At 44.8% G+C, this 18,735-nt stretch overlaps 1 protein-coding gene across 2 annotated transcripts in view; it reads left to right on the top strand.

Moving 5' to 3' along the window:
- Window positions 1-18,735, top strand: part of Cog2 (component of oligomeric golgi complex 2) — a 33,560-nt gene that overhangs the window by 10,829 nt on the left and 3,996 nt on the right. For both annotated transcript variants that reach the window (XM_051201563.1, XM_051201564.1), the window contains 10 exons: window positions 1,661-1,769; window positions 2,493-2,672; window positions 4,838-4,962; window positions 6,289-6,415; window positions 9,460-9,599; window positions 13,243-13,304; window positions 14,606-14,757; window positions 15,774-15,947; window positions 16,672-16,744; window positions 16,992-17,134. In XM_051201563.1, coding sequence (XP_051057520.1) covers window positions 1,661-1,769; window positions 2,493-2,672; window positions 4,838-4,962; window positions 6,289-6,415; window positions 9,460-9,599; window positions 13,243-13,304; window positions 14,606-14,757; window positions 15,774-15,947; window positions 16,672-16,744; window positions 16,992-17,134 — 1,285 coding nt within the window. The remainder of the gene's footprint in view (window positions 1-1,660; window positions 1,770-2,492; window positions 2,673-4,837; window positions 4,963-6,288; window positions 6,416-9,459; window positions 9,600-13,242; window positions 13,305-14,605; window positions 14,758-15,773; window positions 15,948-16,671; window positions 16,745-16,991; window positions 17,135-18,735) is intronic.

Here is an 18,735-nt window from a genome sequence, read left to right as displayed (position 1 = left end):
TGCCAGGTTTAGGCCTGGCTTCCCACCCTTTCAGTGCATGCCTCAGCAATATGATCTTTCAGCTTCTCAATGCCTAGTCATCCTGGGAATTCAAATCCCCAGCCTCCCTTCATCACTTGTACATTCTCCAGATCTGTGGCTCTCTGATTGCAGCAAGATCCAGGCTTGAGCCTAGTATCCAGACCCGCTGTCCCTCTTACTGAGGGCCTTTCTTTCATTGCCACCTCCCTTTGACTGCCCAGTTCACTTAATGTGTTTCCAGATTCACTCAGAACATGCATAAGGTATGGAAAGGTGGTGTAGCACTGTGCTAAATGGAAGTAGAAGCTAAAGGGGGTGGGGGGGGCAGCACTTGTTTGTGACATTTGCTCTGTCATCTTGGATACTGTTGATGTCTTCTGCTCTTGAAAGTTTCATGCAATTCTGCATCACAATGTACAGACAATACACACAGAAGATACCACAGTAAACCTTCCCTGACCTCCACCTCCCTTCTGCCATCGGGCTTGCATAGCCACCATGAACAGAAGCTATTGGTTGACTTGAGTCCTTTTCCTGTCAGACTATAAGGTCTCCAGCATCAGGGCCAGTCCTTACTACCAGTGTCAGTTGCTGGTAGACTCCCAACAAAGGCGCCAGGTGGGAAAAATGGATGGACTTCCAGCTGCCCTGGGGATTAGTAACACCTGTCACACTGTGCCTGCTTTGCTCTGGATCACCACTGGGAGCTTTGCTTAGCTCAGATCAATACGCGTCGCTGTAGCAAAGGGGAGGTAAGGACAAATTAGTGAGTAGTTAGGCTGAGGGGGGTTTAGAGACTAGACATAAACAACCCCAGGCTCCAGGAGAAGAGCTGCAGACACAGGAGCATCTTTTGGGCAGCCCTTTCACTTCCACTCTCAACTAGTTTTGATTTGACAGTCCAGAGCCAGACAGTCCTATGTCCTCACTGTGATGTTTGTTCCTGTGTCCTTATGCTAGGGACATTTTTCCCAGCTCACCATTTCCCCATTCCTCCTTGCATGGCATTGGTACTTTATATCATGTTTTAGGGGACAGGTGCTTGCATTGTATTTTATGGCAGCTGCACACTGCCTTCTCTCTAGGACCTACAGCATATAGAGGGTGCCCTTTAACTATTGGTAACATAACTTTAAGCTATTATTTAAGTAGGAAGGTATTTAAGAGATTTAATTATTGCTACAATTAGGACTACTTTATTAAATTGGCAAAAGAATTTGATGTTTTAGAAGTATCAGAGGTATTTCAGAAGAAGAGAGATGAGCAAGTAAAGGGGGAGAGAAGGTTCAGGGATCACAGTAGGAGAAAGACATACAGTCAAAGCAGGGACAGTGAGGGCAATTGGGGTGCACACGGCACTCTGTGACCCTGTGGTCCTGTGGCATGCAGCCTAGCAGCAGCAGTCACATACACTTTACTGATGGCCCACTGAGGCTGGAATAGTCTGGGTATGCCATTTGAAGGAGACAGATGGCACAAAGTTTGATTTTTGACCTTATAGCAAGGTGGCTGCTGTCTCAAACGAGCACCACTGTCTGAAAGCTGAGCACTGTGGTTTAGACCCATGTGGCCAGTCAGGTGCCATGTTCTCTGGGAAGTCAACAGCCTTGCAATGAAATTCTCTGCTTGTTTCTTCCAGCCCACTCTTGACTGGACAGGTTTTGGAGAGAATTGCCACAGAATTTAACCAGCTTCAGTTTCATGCTGTACAAAGCAAGGGCATGCCCCTTTTGGACAAAGTGAGACCTGTAAGTATGGGTTGGGCTTGGCTCCGGGATGCACAGAATCTGATTCAGTGGCTAGCAGCATGTCTGGCATGATTGTGAGTTACAGGATGTTGACCCTGGGCTTGGATTTTTGTTGGGGGCTCTATTTTCCACATTCATTAACTACAGATTCTATGGAAAGACTTAAACCTTCTCTAAGTCGTAAGAGTAACATTCTAAATCTGACACCATGGCACAGATAGCATTGAATTTTCCCAAATTCCCAAACTGAGCTCTTTTTGTAACCATTTAGTCTCTGTGTGCATGCCTGAGTGCATGTGTGTTTGCTGATGTCCATAGATGCTAGAAGAGGGTGTCAAGTGTTCTGGAACTAGAGTTATAGGTGGTTGTAAGTCATTCACTGTGGGTGCTAAGAACTGAACTCAGGTCCTCTACAAGAGCAGCAATTACTCTTAATGGCCCATGAGCCAAGCTTTAAATCTATAATGTCTGTCAGAAACCAACTTACCTTATAGCTTCAGAGGAAGACGACATTTCTCATTATGATTGCCTTTGTAAATTTGTCTTTGCTGAGTCAGTGATCTACTTGGAGAAAGGTTATGGGAAGAGATAGGCTGTTAACTCAGGCAAGGTCCCCTTTTAAGTGTCCACACACTGCCTTCTGTGGGTCAGGCACCAGTGTGTGTACAGCCATTTGAAGTTTGGAAACCATTGTGATATGAGCTTTCTAATGGCTTCCCACAGCGCATAGCTGGCATCACAGCAATGTTGCAGCAATCTCTAGAAGGCCTCCTGCTAGAAGGCTTGCAGACCTCTAATGTGGACATCATCCGGCACTGCCTGCGTACCTATGCCACCATTGACAAGACACGGGACGCAGAAGCTCTGGTTGGCCAAGTCCTGGTAAAGCCATATGTCGATGAGGTATGTGCTGCTGGTGTGGGGAGCTTATAGAGAGCCATGCTGTGCTGCCTTTGCTTTGTGTGAGGGCTTGATTTGCATGCTAGCTAGGAATGGGTAACTGGAATTAAGTGCATTCCAGTGGGTGTTCATGATGCAGCTGGGATATGTCTTCTTACCTGGGGTTAATTCACCCAGAAAGAAGGCATGGGTCAAAATATTTTAGGTCTGTTAAAGTGATGAATCATACTCAGTTAAGCACTAGAAAACAAAATAGACAAGCAAACAACTGGTACAGCACCCACAGAGTCCAGCGCAGTGAGGCATGTATAAGGGAAGGCACACTATCTGTCCACAGCTCTTTAGGGAATAGAAGATATTGGTCAAGCTTGAGAAACGGGGAGAAATTGTCAGGGCTCGGAAGGTGTGAATCAGATGAAGGGCTTTCACATCAAGCTGACAGTGGGACTCTTAGGCAAATATCCTTCACCCATTGGATTAGCTATCAGGTAGGAGTTGTGTGTTCTGCTGGGAACTGATTAAGTATAGAGATTCATTTTAATCCTGAACAATCTTAGAATTGCTAAAGTAGGTTTTCAGTTTCTCACATTTTTATCTTGTTACACTGTATAGCTGTCTGTGGAGGGAAGAGAACAAACTGTACTGGCATTTACCAGTAAGTGGGATATCTCAGTTGCAGATACAAGCCTGTGCCTTTCACTGAAGTGAGTCTGGAGTGCTGAAGTAAAGAAACCATTGAAGTTTGTAGGACATCGAGTGTATTAGTTTGCTTTCTGTTGCTGTGGTAAATCATCATAAAGAGTTTATTTTAGCTTACAGTTCCAAAGGGATGGAGTTTGTAATGGCAGAGAAGGCTTAGCATGCTGGCAAGAGCAGAAAGCTAAAGCTGGGTGATCACATTCTTGCCTGTATATGGGAAGCAGAGAGCAGGAACAGGAAGTAGGGTAAGGCTATAAACCCTCTAAGCTCATCCATAGTGAAGCTTCTACCTCTGGGAACCAAGAATTCAGACATGAGTCTATGGAAAACATTTCTCATTAAGTGAGTTATGGCCCCTTTTAAAACATACAGTTCCTGTTACATCAACCTTGTAACCAAAAATAAATTAATTAAAGTGAAATATATTTTCATTTGTCTGCCTTATACCCTCCCCTAAGCCTAGCAGTGATAGAAAAGGCCAGGGTTAGGCTGTGAGGAGCTGTAATGAACCCTTGCTCTAATCTGGACCTAGTCTGGAGGAAGCAGTTTCTTCAGTCTCAGGCCAGACCCTGTCACCTAGTCTCCTTCCCCACATCAGGTCAGAGCCACAGCTGAAGATAGCAACTGGTTCTGAATGGGACCAGTTTAGTTTTACTATTTAAAAATATGGAGTTGCCTCCTAGAGCCTTCATCTAGTAGCTGATGGAAGCAGAAGCAGACACAACTAAAGACTAGCCAAACTCCTGGAATCCAGTAACAGAGAGGGAGTGGTGATGAGCAAAGGAGTCAAGACCAGGCTGGAGAAACCCACAGAATCAGCTGACGTGAACAAGGGGGAACTCATGCACCCCGGTCTGATAGCTGGGAAACCAGCATAGGACTGACCTAGACCTCCAGAATGTGGGTGTTAGTTAGGAGGACTGGGCAGTCTATGGGGCCTCTAGTAATGGATCAGTATTTATCCCTAGTATATGAATGGACTTTGGGAGCCCATCCCACATAGAGGGATATTCCTTCAGCCTAGACACACAGGGGAGTGCCTAGGCCCTGCCCCAAATGATATGACAGACTTTGAAGACTCCCCATGGAAGGCCTCACCCTCCATGGGGAGCAGAAAGGGGATGGGCTGGGGTTTGGTGGGGGTGATAGGGGAGGGTGGGAGTGTGAGGGACCTGGGATTGACATGCAAAACAACCTTGTTACAAATTTAAAGAAAAAAGGGAAAAGAAGATATGCAGCTGACCTGGGTGATGATGGAAGGCCTTTAATCCCAGCACTGTAGAAGTAGAGACAGGCTGATCTCTGTGAGATTTAGGCCAGCTGATTTCTTAATGAGTTCAAGTCAATAACAGCCAAAAAGGAGAGTAGCCCAAGTTTCCCCTCCCACCTTTGTAGTATCTGTGTTTTTCTTTTAAAGGCTATTTTAAAATAGTTTCCTTTTTTCTTTTTCTTTTTTTTTTTTTAAACAGGTGATTGTAGAACAGTTTGTTGAGTCTCATCCCAGTGGCCTTCAACTCATGTATAACAAGCTCCTGGAATTCGTCCCTCACCACTGCCGCCTTCTCCGGGAAGTCACAGGAGGAGCTGTGTCAAGGTAAGTTCAAGGGTTCAGCCTGAGCTGCTCCCTAGGGCTGGCTTAGTGAGTTAGTCCATTGTGAGCCTAGTGTGTTACTGCTCCTCCCTGCTTCAGGAAGGCAGATCTGAATGCAAGTGCTGCAACAAAGCCAAGACTCAGGCTGTGTCTCTGAATGGAGTCCTCCATTTTCCTCTTCTGGACTGCCTTCTTCCCAAGTCCAGTTTAAACTGAAAGTATGTTCTTTTCATGGTCCAAATATCATTCCATAATCCAAACAAGCATTTTCTAGTTTTGTGGTACTGGGCTTAAACTCAGGAACTTGTACATGCAAGGCATAAATCCTCCCAATCGGCTATTTCCCAGTGTCCGGTATTGAAATCGGCAAGTTTTATACTGATCCTGAAACTGTCTTTAGTTCTCCTCCTTTTAGTCAGTTTCCATTTGCTTTAATCCTTTGCTTTAACCATTGCCATCTGACCAGTCTTCTGTTGTCTAACTTAGTAGGACCCGAGCAGGTTTCCAGTTCTCAGATCATGCTGAACCTTCTCCCCTGTTCTCAGGGCTTATCAGTGCTCGTGGGGAGGGTGCAGCCTCCTGGCACAATGGAGGAGGCCCTTCACTGTCTGGTCCTGTACTGTCAGCTGACCTCTTTCATACAGAAACCGCTTTATGAGCTTAAGTGTGTACTTTTATCACGGTGCTGAATTTGCAGATTAGAAATCCAGTACCTATTTCCAGACACTACAAAACAAAGCACACACACATTATCAAGATCTGTACCAAGATTTTAGATGAAATATCATAGATTTTTAGAACTGAATACATTCTTAGAGCATGAAAGCACAGCGCTTTAGGAGCAGATGGGTTAGGAAACTGGCATGGCTTATAGTAAGTGTCTTGAATGCAAAGGTTGCTCTTCCTGTGGTGTGAGGCTACTGTTTTTGACACCATGTCTTTTTGTGTGGCCCAGGCTAGCCTGGGACTCATATTTCTTCTGCCTCAGCCTCCTGAGTGCTGAGAGAGCAGGGCTGTGCCATTATGCTTGCTTTTAGGCTGGTGTTCCCAAGCTAAGAGTCTGGATGGCTGTCCGTGAGTGAAAGAGTTACATCAACTTTTTATGCAGTGACTTTGCCTTCTCCCTGACAGGATCGTGGAGGAGGTGTCAGGGAGTCAGGGTCAGTATGACACTGAGACCCAGAAGTGAAATTGAAATAATGTAGACACAAAGTATAGTCTTTAAAACAGTTTTTTTAAAAAAAGGTTTAGGCTGAGGGCCTTTATTTAAACACCATGCAGTAAGTAGAGGGTAGAGTGAGCTGACTGGTCTTGGCTCTTGTCCCACAGTGAGAAAGGTGCTATTGTTCCTGGCTATGATTTCTTGGTGAATTCTGTGTGGCCAGAAATAGTTCGAGGACTAGAGGAAAAGCTACCCTCACTCTTCAATCCTGGGGATCCTGACGCCTTTCATGAGGTAATGTCTTATCATCTTGGTTCTTAAAAAATATTCTCTAGCCTAGGGAAAGTCACATTTTCATTGACATAGTTTTGGTCTTTGGGTTAATGAAAAAACAAAACTGACTGTTGAGTGAGTTTTTGTTGAACACAAACTGCTTCTTTCAAGTATTGATATGGTACTTGGAGAGGAATGAGAAAGTTCTCTTTTTATTTTAAGATTTTATTTCTATGTATGTGTAATTGGAGGGGATGGGTATGTGCACTTAGAAGAAGGCATCAGATTCCCCCAGAATTGGAGTTAGAGTTGATTGTAAGCCTCATGATGTAGTACTAGGAACCAAACTTGAGTCCCCTACAGTAACAGTATGAAGTGGACTGGAGAGATGGCTCTGTGGTTAAGAGCACTGGCTGCTCTTCCGGATAACATAGATTAAATTCCCACACAATCAGTTCCAGGGATCCAAAGCCTTTTCTGACCTCCACAGGTACCAGACATGCCAGTGGCACAGACATACACTAAGGCAAATTATCCATACCCTTTAGGAGAGGGGGGAGGGGAGGACAGGGAGGGAAGGAAGGAAGGAGCGAGCAAAGGAGCAGTATGCACACTTAACTGTTGAGCTATCTCTAAGACCACATTCTCATCTTAGATTGTGATCATAATTCAATCTAGAGGCAGTTGTGTATAGATATATGCAGTAATTTCTACATTCCTTTAAAAAGTCCCAAGACCCACATAAAGTGAGTATCCATGTAGTTGTTTCCCATGAGAATTCAAGTGTGAGCTAGGTAAGAGCTCCTGGTGTGGGAAAGCTCCTGATGTGGGAAAGCTCCTGGTGTGAGAACCTGAGTTCTGATTCCCAGCACCTCCCACACACGTGCCACACATCTCTCTTTCTGTTTTGTAATGTTGAGGAGAAGTAGCAGAATGTTGAAGATCGCAGGAGGCGCTCCGGTGCTCGAGGCCCACTGTTGTCTTTGATGTATCTGAGCATGAAGATCGGTCTTCCCCTGGCTCCTGCTTCTGGAGCTTGCTTTGGTGATCTCCTCATAAAAACTGTATTTTAATTATGTGACTTTGAAGGTGTGGTGGGGCTTGCTTTGTTCTCCTCTGCCCTGGTTACTTCCTTGTTTCTTCCCCTTTCTCCCTTCTTTTCCTGTTCTTTTGTAACTTAGGCTTTGATATGTTTAAAATTTGACATTTCCTGGTTTTAGTAGTCATCACTCTGTAAATGACTCCCTGGGTTTATCCTTTCTGCTGTTCACTGTTGCTCACTGAAGATGTCAGCACATTCTTTCTTCTTCCTACTTCTGGTCCCTTGGAAGGCTTTTATAGTAAGGCTTATTGACCACATACTTCGTGTCTTTACAATAAGCGCTCAGTTTACCCCTGCATTTCTTTTGAGAAGGTAGTTTGATAGAGATGGAGCTCTTGGCATGCAGAGCTCTTTGGCCCAGTAACCAGTGAGCTACTGATCTGTCTGTCCTCTCCGGTTGCTGTTAGGGTCTGACTCTGGCGTGTTTGAACATCTTATTACCCTTGGGCTTTTTTGGGTTTCCTGCACTGAGGACTAGTATTTTAATTCACTCTGCTATGTCATATGTGTTGTCTCTTCAGGTGTTACTGTCTCTCATTCCTCAAGTTCTCTATTCTCCCTGCCACTTCGCTGTTGTACTCCAGATGGTGCTATGGCCTGTCTTCTCAGGAGGGAATGTTTTCTTCAGTTCTGTGTGAACTGTCACTCCTGAGTATTGAGTGCTTGGTGTTAATTGCCATCATGGTCATTTCTAATTCTCTTTGCTTTCTCTAATCTGCCTGTTTAATCTGTTGATCCTTTCAGCTGTGTAGGGGTACAGTTAACTGGTGGACTTTGGTTCGGACAAGTCTGGAGCTTCCTTTACCAGCGAAACCCACTGTGCTGTTAGTCCTGCATGTAGACTCTTAAATACTGTGATAACTTATGTTTTGATAAAGTTTGTAACCAGGTTTTATGATTTTGAAAACTATTGTGTTTTTTAGATTAGATATCATAAATGGGGTGAAAGCCATGTAGATGCTAGCTGATCAGGGAGCTTTCTATGCCTCTGTGTTCTTTAGAGACTCATATGGACTCAGCAGAGTTTTGGGCTCAGAAGGGAACCTATCTGAGAGAACCTGAACTCCAGGACTGTAGAACAGGACTAAGCAGCCCTTAGGCCGAGTGTTAATGGCTGCAGTTTCTGTGGGTCTCTACCGCTTTCAACAAATGCCTTCAGCTTGAAGTCCGTGCCATGCTTCTTCTGAAGGGGGTGGGCCTTTGTACTCTTTTAGTCTTCCCTGTTTTCAGAGACAGTTCTGTCCACTTTGTCTCAGCTTCTTACACCTAGACTACACCAGAGGGTAAGACATACCGCAAGTAGCTGAAAGAAATGTAAGACCTGTGGATTTGGTGACAGGGTATTGAGCCCTTTCTAACTGAGAAAGAGCAAAAAGTCCAGAAGGGTTTTCAGGGAGCCTGGCACTTAGGGATGGAGATCCCACAGAAAGCTGTGTGTGTAGAAGGAGGAATGGTTGTCATGACTCCTTTGTCAGACAGTAGGGAGGTTAAGTCGGTGCTGATGGTGCACTCCGTTTAGTGTTGTCAGTCAGCCCTCTCACCTCTCATCCACAGGATTGGTGTGTCTCATCTGATGGATTCTCTTTCCCATTTCCTTTTAAATAACTTCCGCTTGTGGAGAGGTGCTGATGAATTATGCTGCTTAATCTCCTGTCTGTGATTCCATGCAGAGATCACCACTGCCCTGGAACTGGATTGTGTCATTCAGAAAGCCCTGGCCTTGTGTGTGACACCTGGGCTTCCCATGGGCTTTTTCCTAAGGGTCCAGGGGACCACAGAGCCACTCTGGGTGTGGCGGAAGCTTTAGTGAGGTGGGAAGTTGGGGAAGTAAGCTGCCCTAAGGTCAGTCAGCTCTAGCTTGATTCTGTGTTGAGCTTTACTATCTTCACTGCAATTGTTGCCGTATGCTCCTGACTGTCTAGCGTTCTAATAGAGAAAATCCCACCGTTTGTTCTCCTTCTAGAAATACACAGTGAGCATGGACTTTGTACAGAGGTTTGAACGGCAATGTGGTTCCCAGGCCAGTGTGAAGCGACTCCGAGCACACCCTGCCTATCACAGCTTCAGCAATAAATGGAACTTACCTGTTTATTTTCAGATAAGGTCAGTCACTGCACTGCATCCTGCCCTTCTAAATAGACTTTTTCATGGTTGAGGCATACTCTTGCTATGGAGTTCAGGCTGGCCTTAAAATCATGATCCTCTAGCCTCAGCCTCCCAATTACTGGGATTATAGGTGCCTGTCACCACACTCAGCTAACTGGCATTTGCTAATTAATTAAAATTTTTAAATTATTATTAAGGCTTTTAAAATTTTGGGGAGGGGATATTACTCCAGTTAGCAGTTCTCTATGGATGGCAGAATTAAAGTGAAGATGTTCATGCATCATGCTTGCTGAACTACCAAGAAAGTGTGTGTTTTCTGGTGTGGGAGAGAAACTGGACTTGAAGTAAGCTGGACTCCAGGCCTGGCTTCATTGCCACAGTCCCTCTGGCTTTGTGATGAAAAGCACTGAAGGTGCTAGATGGCAATCACTCTGTCCTTTCCATTCACTATCTGCCTCCAGTCCTGGGCCTGTGTTTGGCTCTGTGTCACCCCCTTCAGCTTGTGAAAAGCAGGTAGTTATTTTCTCCCCTGTGACACTTGTGACCTTTGTTCCCTAACCTGGAAGACCATGATACTATCCTTCCAGATTTTATGATCTGTCACCATGTCAACAAGCAAATCTGTAGAATGCTGAGAAATTCAGACAAGTCCTAGCAGCTTGCTTCCCCAAGAATCAAGCAGAGTAGAGCTGCCATTTCTGTAGTATCCCAAAGGAGGTGGAGCAGATCCTGCCCAGACTAGCATTGCTGAAGCTTATGAGGGAAAGTTCCATGAAGGGCACCGGCTTTCTTGTTTGGCTGGCCAAGTACTTCACAAATATGATGGAAAGCTCTGAAGATAATTGCTCAGTGGAAACAACATCAAGAAGCAGCTACCCTAATTGTAAGAACTGAACACCTTATCATTATTGAACAGCGAAGTAACAATGCCCTGAGCTGGGTGTCCTTGTCACCTATGCTCTGAGCTTGCTCTTCATTTCCCACAGTCACTTTCTCAGAAAGAAATGAGGGGTTGCTAATGTAAGGCGCAGGATCTGTGCTAAAACAGTTATTCCATGAGTATCACCAGAGCCAGGGTGGGAAGCCTCAGAGTCCAGGTGTAGGTTTCAAACCAGCACAGCACTGTTTCCATGAGCAGGACTGTAAGAGAGAGACAGTACTGAGTCCCCAGTGCTCCTGTAGCCTGGGACTCAACTTAGACTGTGTTAGGTCCCTAAGCTACCTAGCATACCACATTCCAGTCACCCTAGCCTGCCATGTAGCCCTACACACAGCTCTAGCTGACAGAGCTGAAACTCAGCCAGTCTCTTTAGAAATGGATGTTGTTCCCAGATTTGCCCTGGCATTTGAAGAATTAGCCTTTGTAAACTGTTTCATTTGCAATTTTAAGAGTATGCTTAAATTATAAAGTGTAGCTCTTTCAGTTCAATTCTTCTTTCATCCAAGGGATAATACAAGATTTTGCAGAACATTTCCTGGGTGTTTATTCTGAGAAATGACAGCTCTGTCAACATGGCTGAGGTCAGAGTAACACTATTACCACAAATATTTGAGAACCATTTAAACAAACCTGAGTCAGGATGTGGTAGCTTACATATACCTGTTATTTAGCACTGTGATGCAGGGTGAGAAGATTCCAGACTGGGAGACCCTGTCTCAAAAAAACAGAAACCACAAAAGGCAAGCCCGAGGATAGGCTTCTGGTACTTAGAGGTTTTGCTAAAATGTACTGATGGGCTCTCAGGATCGGTGTGAACTGCTGCATCTGACAAGCACTGCTTGCCCACCCTAGGAAAAGGCAGCCTAGCCCACACAACAGCCTTTCTTATGAGCCGCCTTGGGTTTGCTCCTTCCAGAGATCTTGGTCTGTCTGCTTGACGTTGACCCTTACGGGCATATTGGAAAGTAGATGTCTGTTCTGTCCCTAGTGGAGAAAATAAATGCACACATGACCCAGAAAGTTTCAGATTGTTCAGAGAAGTGCTGGCCCTTCAAGTAGAAGTTTCTGGAATGTGCTTCCAGAACATTCTGTGAGTGTATGATTTGTAGTTCCTTCTTTGATGTGAAATCCATGGTATGAAGGCTTAGGTATCTTCACTCTGTCTCCCTAGTCCCTATTCTCAGAGCTGCATGTCCACAGATTATATACGCTTCATGCTGTCTGGTACTTAGAGCAGAGAGAGAGTGGCACCCTCCACTCTGGGCTGCTACAGGTGTAAGAGTGCTTTTACTTTCCTGTAGACCATGGTGCTCAGGGAGAAACGTGTGTGGAGTGTTTCCCCAAACCCAAAAGTTAGAGTTTAGCTGTCTTTCCTCTCCTGCTGAGATCCCATGCACAGTGACGCTCTAGTGCATCTGAAGGCTGGCCATAGCATGGCTGCTCAGAGTTCACCATGGTGGTCAGAAGTGTTGCAAGGCACTGGCCTCCCTAAGGCAGCTCTGCCTGCTGTCTTGGACCTTTCTTTCTGAGTTGTGTTTCTTGGCTCACCAGCATATGTACCACTGTTAAACAGAGTGTTTGCTGTAGGGGCTCCCTTCCATTGTTTCTGTGAATTTTCACAAATGTTCACATAACTTGGGGCCTTGTTCCTTTACCTAGTTTGCTAAACTAAACCTGTTTTCCTTTTTAGTACCAGGTTCTGTGTTTGGTACTATGTTCTACTCCACAGACTACCACAATCATGGCACATCCTCACCTTGGATGTGCCTCTTAGATGGTTCCACCTTTCCATTGTGGACAGTGGAGCTAGGCCCTAGGCCTCTGTATCAGGCTCCTTTTCTGTGTTTTGTGTAGATTTTGAAAGATGCTGTGGGGCTGAGGCAGAGTTCTAGGGGCTGGTATGTACTGCTGCTACGCGCAGCCTTCCTCTAGTCCTTGTACTTGGGGGCTGCTCCCTGGAGCTCTTACCACTTTTCTATGCTTCTTGCCTTTTCTCTCTTATTGCCAAGGCCAGCCTATCATAGGTTTGCCTGGTACCTGCACAGTTCATTTCCATGAAGTGACTCTTAGTGTCACTTAGATGACCTCATCTTGAGCATAAGTCAGAATTCCCTGTTAGTGAGGGTTAGCAAGTGCAAGAACGTGCAAAGGCTGGTGCAGTTAGAAACAGTGTCCATGGATGCAGCCAGTTGTCAGATCCAAAGAATAGCTTCATTCTGCAGTCAGGAAAACACAAAGTCTCCATTCGTGAAATCCAGATCTGATAGTGTTTGGGCGCTGGGGATAGGCAGAGGCTGATGGCATGGCATGTTCAGTGACTGGGACCTTGAAAATCTCCCTCAAGTGACAAACGCACGTATAAAGCCAGCTTTCCTGTGTCTTAGTTTGGGACATTTCTTCACTGTGCTTTTGCTGATGTAGCGGTTTAGAGATAGCACTATGAGTGGCCTTGAAGTGTTACTAAAAAGTGGAACTTAAGGAATCCTCTTAATAAGGCTCAGATGATGTGTATTTGAGACTAGCTGCAAATAGCAGAGAACCCTGCAAAATAGAGACTTAATTGAGGACTTTATCTCTCACATAGGAAAAAGAAAAAAGGGTCTTGAATATCCTTGAGAATATGGGGTTTCAGTGGGCAAGAAAGGAGGCTAGGCAAGGAAAAGCATTTGCAGAACACTGATCCATGTCCTTCTTTCTCAGGTTTAGAGAAGTGGCAGGATCCTTAGAAGCATCACTCACAGACGGGCTAGAAGACGCCCCAGGTAACCTTAGAATGGAAACAGCAGGTGTCCCCTAAAGGGGTTAGCTGAGCTCACCAGCCAGCTCAACCCTGGTCCCGAGAATGTTCCTGCCTTTTCTCACCATACAGTAAGTTGTGCTGTAAGGATACTGGCTTGACATCTCAAAATAAATAAATAATTCTTTTTGTACTGCTGAACTCAGGGACCCATAACATGCTGGGCAAGCGCTCTACCAGTAATTCTCAGAAATTCCTTTTCTTTATTTATTTTATTTTAGATTTTCGAGACAGGGTTTCTCTGTGTAACTTTGTAGACCAGGCTGGCCTTGAACTCACAGAGATCTGCCTGCTTCTGCCTCCCAAGTGCTGGGATTAAAGACGTGTGCCACCACCATCTGGCTAGAATTTATTTATTTATTTATTTTTAAAATGCAGCAAAACAGAAAACAGTCTTTTGGTTCATCAAGTTTCTTGCTTTGGAAAGATGATAAAAAGGGATGCTTTACAAAGTTAAAAAGTGACCTTTTCTATCCTGAATGCAACATATCACGGCTGTACCCCTGTGTATGGTCCCTGTATACTCTGGACTCTGACCAGTGCTCTTGAGATTGGGCATATCCATGGTGGAATGCTGTAGATTCAGTCAGCTGTCTGTAGACTTTGGCAGTTCACCTTTCTTCCTACCCCCAACCCAGTCATGTGCAGGCTGCACATGGGTCTGCATGCTCCTGTTTCTTCCTGACAAAGACTTAATTGGCACAAGCTAGGCCTCGCAAGGACTCTGAGCAGATGGCAGCTGCAGGTGATCAGACTTATGATGCACCATTCTGGACAGCCATTGAGATACATAATATTTCTGTGCCACACAGGTTCCCAGTCCTCCTGCTTCAGTGCCTGCACTAACACAGCCAGGTCTATGCCAGTCTGAAACCTCTTACTGAGTTGAGTTGTTTCTGTCCATCTGTCCATCTGTGCAGAAGTAGTCATAAGGGATTGACCTCCTCTGTGTGGATAGTAGCCATGTTGAGGGGGTAAAAACTGAAATTTAAGTCTTGCAAGCTGCCACATACCATTGTGTATGTTGCTGTGGTATAAAGTACCAGTTAAAAAATAGTTCAGTGCTGTGTTTGGTGTTAGCTCCCATGTCTGGGAAACAGACTCAGGTGAGTTACCAAACACATCACACTGAAGACATGTGGTCTTGTGCTGTTCTAGCATCTCTGTGGCCATGAGGCCATGGCATGCCCTGTGCTTTATTTTGAGTTGTATGCTGATGGTAGCTATAACTGAATGATATGCCCTGGGTCCGTGGTTTTTCTCCAGATGGAAGTCCATATTGCCTGTTGGCTTCTCACAGAACATGGAGCAGCCTGGAGAAATGCTGGTCCAATGAGATGTTTCTGCCTTTGTTGGCACACCGTCTGTGGAGACTCACCTTGCAGATTCTGGCCCGATTCTCTGTGTTTGTCAGTGAAGTGAGTAGCAAGCAGCCCCTCTCTACAGTCAGCACTGGTAGAACTTAAAGTGGCATGTAGCTAAACACCCACAGGATATTCAAAATGTGCCATGATATCAGATCTAGCTATGGACACCTAGCCACATGATCAGAATTAGTTACTAAGAAGTCCCACTTACTAAGTTTTTTTCTCTTCTCAAAATCTGACTCAAAGCACCTTGGAAATAAAATGAAACAAAAAAAAAAAAAAAAAAAAAAAAAAAAAAACACTAGAAATAAATGTAAGTAGGTTTAAGTTTTAAATGGTCGTATGATCATCAAAGTAGTTGCCCTCTATTTTAGGACCTCTTTACCTTCTTCAGGTACTCAAATGTATTAGCTCTCCACACACTCTGCTCAGTTGGCACTCAGGGAGATCCCGGAGCTCTTATCCCCAGGAGGTCAGTACTACTAAGAACTGGGCTCCCGCTTTAGGTCCTTGCAGACCTCAGTCTTTAGAGCCACCTCAGGGACACCCTCAGTGACAGACATACAAGTCAGTCCTCATGGTGTAGGAATCCTTAAACAGGATGTCTTTAAGAAGAAGTACACCACAAAGAGGGCAGTGAGTGACAGGCACACTCTTCTCTATTAGCCTTTGAGGTCCAGTCATAGATCCGCCAGCCTTTACCCTGTGGGCTTGAAACATTAAGCACCTTGAGTCTCTGTTCTTCTTTAATTTGGCAAAATGGCTTTTGTTTGTGGCTGTGGTGAGGGTTTATTTCTGAGCTGAGTTGTGAGGTGGGATGGAGCTCTGTGAAAGTCTCCTCCCTCTCATCTGCTCACAGACTTCCTCAGACTGTCCTGCCCCACAGGCTATGTCAGAAGACAGCCAGGAGCAGCAATTACAAGGAGAGCAGGGCCAAAACCTGCCTGGGACAGGCCTGCTATCCTTCTCTCGGTGCTTGTGCATAGCTAGCGTGTGTGCAGAGCTCCTGAGCAAGTACAGATGCCCTGTGTGTCAGTCAGTGAGTGGTCCTTCAAATCTTTTCCCAGATTTCTGTCAGGCCCATTTCAAATGAAAGCACCAAGGAGAATAAAAAACCTTTGGCTGGCAGCAAAGACCCTTCCGAAGACCAAGGAAGCCATTCTTCAGAAGTACAGACACCATCCATTTCCAGCACTCAGCTGGTGTATGTGGTCTCAGACCTGGACAGGCTTCAGGACTGGGTGAGCTTAACTGCACTGGGAGATATATGAATCTGTAAATTGTGGGATCACGGGCAGCTGGCAAGGATGTTCTGCCCCAGTGGACATTTCCCTACTTGTCCTCTCCACCATCAACCTCTGAGTGTGCCACATCTTCGCTTCCTGGGAGCTGCTGTGTTGTGTTTTGCCCACTGCTCCTTGCTCAGGAGTAACCTAACCTCTTGGCACAGTCGGGCTCCACTTTCCTCATCAGCTCCGCTCTGCTGGGGCGTGGCCTGTGGCAGGCTGGGCTGTAATTTGCAGTTCACTGCTCCATGTGTTTGAAAGTTCCCCATCTGTGTTCTTTGTCGAGCTCATGTTTCGCTCTCAGCCTTCAGAGAACTTTATGGGACACTCATAGAGTTTACACCTCCAGATGGATTTTGCTTTCCACAGTTTATGTTTTGTGTGATTGAATAAATGCATTGCATTCTGAGAAAACATGGGCTATTACTATGAGCAGTTTTGGTGTCATGGAGAGCTGAAAAATGAATTTTGTGCTTTTCTTCTGCCTTTAGTGGCCATGCAGCCAGTCGTCCCTTGCTGTGTGCTTCTGTACTGAGAACATGACTCCCACTTGATGGGGCCTTTGACCTGCAAGTTCTGGCTTAGGTTTCAGCACTACTTAATCATGTCTGAGTTTGTGGGTGAGAAGCTGCTTGTTCTGATTGAAAGAAGAAACTAGTATCCAAAATGTGTGTTTCAGCTTCCAGAACTCCTGGAGATAGTCAAGCCAAAACTTGAAATGATCGGCTTCAAGAATTTTTCATCTATCTCAGGTAAAAAAATTAACTCAGACTCAATCTCTGAATGTGAAATAACATAAAGTGAAATACCATAGACTGCAGTATCTAAGCTCCAGTTGTTAATCCTTAGTTGTTTCTGTGTTTTGCTTTTAACTTCTATAAATGAGATCCTTGTTTTATACAATGACATGCTTTATTAGTGCACTCTAAACGGTCTCATTTTAATGGAGCTTACCCTAGGCTGGACCAGTGACTCAATTCAGCTGCCCTGTGTCCACAGCGGCCCTGGAAGACTCTCGGAGTTCCTTGTCTGCCCATGTGCCAGCTCTCAGCAGCAGGATTGTCCAGGACCTGAGTGAGTCTTGCTTCAGTTATCTGAAGAGTGCCCTAGAGGTCCCCAGGCTCTACCGCAGGACCAACAAGGTCAGTGTCACTTCTGGAGAGAGCTCTGTGTGTAAGGGGGCAGGATGATGTGGTCCACGGGTAGACTGAGGTAAGGGACTCCGAAGGGTCAGGAGCTAGCTGCCAGTACAACCCATAGTGTGCACTTGGGGCCTGTGGGCTTTGGATCTTAAGGAAAAGTACTTTCTTATATGTGTAAGTACTGACTAGCTTGGAACTCACTATATAAACCAGGGTGGCCTTAGCTCCACAGAGATCCATTTTTCTCTGCCTGTGGAGTGCTGGCATTAAAGGCATACAGTACCACAGTTGGCTAGAAAAGTACTTTCTTTAAAAAAGAAGGCAATTAAAATTTTTATTTTAGATTTATTTTCCTTGGTGTATGTGACCATTTTTCCTGCATGTGTGTATGTGCACTATGTGCCTGCCTATTGGATCCCCTGACACTGAGGTTATAGAAGGTTGTGAGACATCACATGGGTGCTGAGAATCAAACCTGGGTCCTCTATAGGATTTACAAGGATTCCTAACTGCTGACTCTTCTTTCCAGCCCCAAGAAACCATTTAATGACATTTCTAAGTCCTGTTTATGTAAAATTCATTTTTGTCTTCATATAGTCACAAAAAATTTTAATTTATCTTACTCCTGCAAATGGTTATTGGAAACACCTGATTTTCCTTGTTCTTTCACTGAAAACAATAGAATGACCATAACATAAGAATATGTTATGGTTCATTGTGGTAGCCATGATGACAATCTTGAATTTGATCCCTAGGTCCTACCTGCTGGAAGGAGAGAAGTGACTCACACAAGCTGTCCTCTGGCCTCCACATGCATGCCATGACACAAACACCACTACCCATAATAAACTAAGAACTCAATTTAAAAAATACATTTTAGTATATATTAGGAGCTAGATGTAGCTAAGTGGTATATAGTATTTACTTAGCTTGCACAAGGATTCACTCCAGCACCCAAAAAGAAAATGCTAATGGCACTTACAAGACAAAGAAAGGCACATGCTGCCTGGTGTCAGAGACTGTTTTAGATACTTGGGTTGTAGAAAAGTCATCTGAGAATCTTTTTTCGCAGCTAAATTCTCATCTTCATGCATTCTCTCACCTGTTCTTACTCTCACATGATTGGTTTTCCCTCTGGTTAACTTTCACAGTTATGGTTAAGTTTTAGACTTAGTTTATTGCCTTTTGGTTTATTTACTACCCCAAACTCAAGAACTATAGAAATGGTCTGTCACCTTCCTTTTGCTTTCATGTGAGCAGAGGTCTATCTCCTGTTAGCATTACTCTTCCCATTTGTTGCCATAATTCTTGGGTACAGGAAGTTATTCCTTGTTGCTGGACTTACATTGACCAAAATTCATCTGACTGGATTCCTTTGTCTTGTTTATCATTGCTGTTGTCCTCGTCATTACTATCAGAGTCATTGTCATCACCAATATCATCTTTAAAGAACAGGGTTTAAAATTAACTCTGTAGCCCGGGCTAGCTTGGACTTCATTATGTAGCTGAGGTCACCCTCAAAACATAGCAGCCCTTGTGCCTCAGCCTCCTAAGTGCTGGGATTACAAGTGAGAGCCACCATGTCCAGTTGTCCCTTTTCA

This window comes from Phodopus roborovskii, unplaced genomic scaffold, assembly GCF_943737965.1.
Source record: "Phodopus roborovskii unplaced genomic scaffold, PHOROB, whole genome shotgun sequence".
Taxonomy (NCBI): domain Eukaryota; kingdom Metazoa; phylum Chordata; class Mammalia; order Rodentia; family Cricetidae; genus Phodopus; species Phodopus roborovskii.
This window is presented reverse-complemented; position numbering and strand designations above follow the sequence as displayed.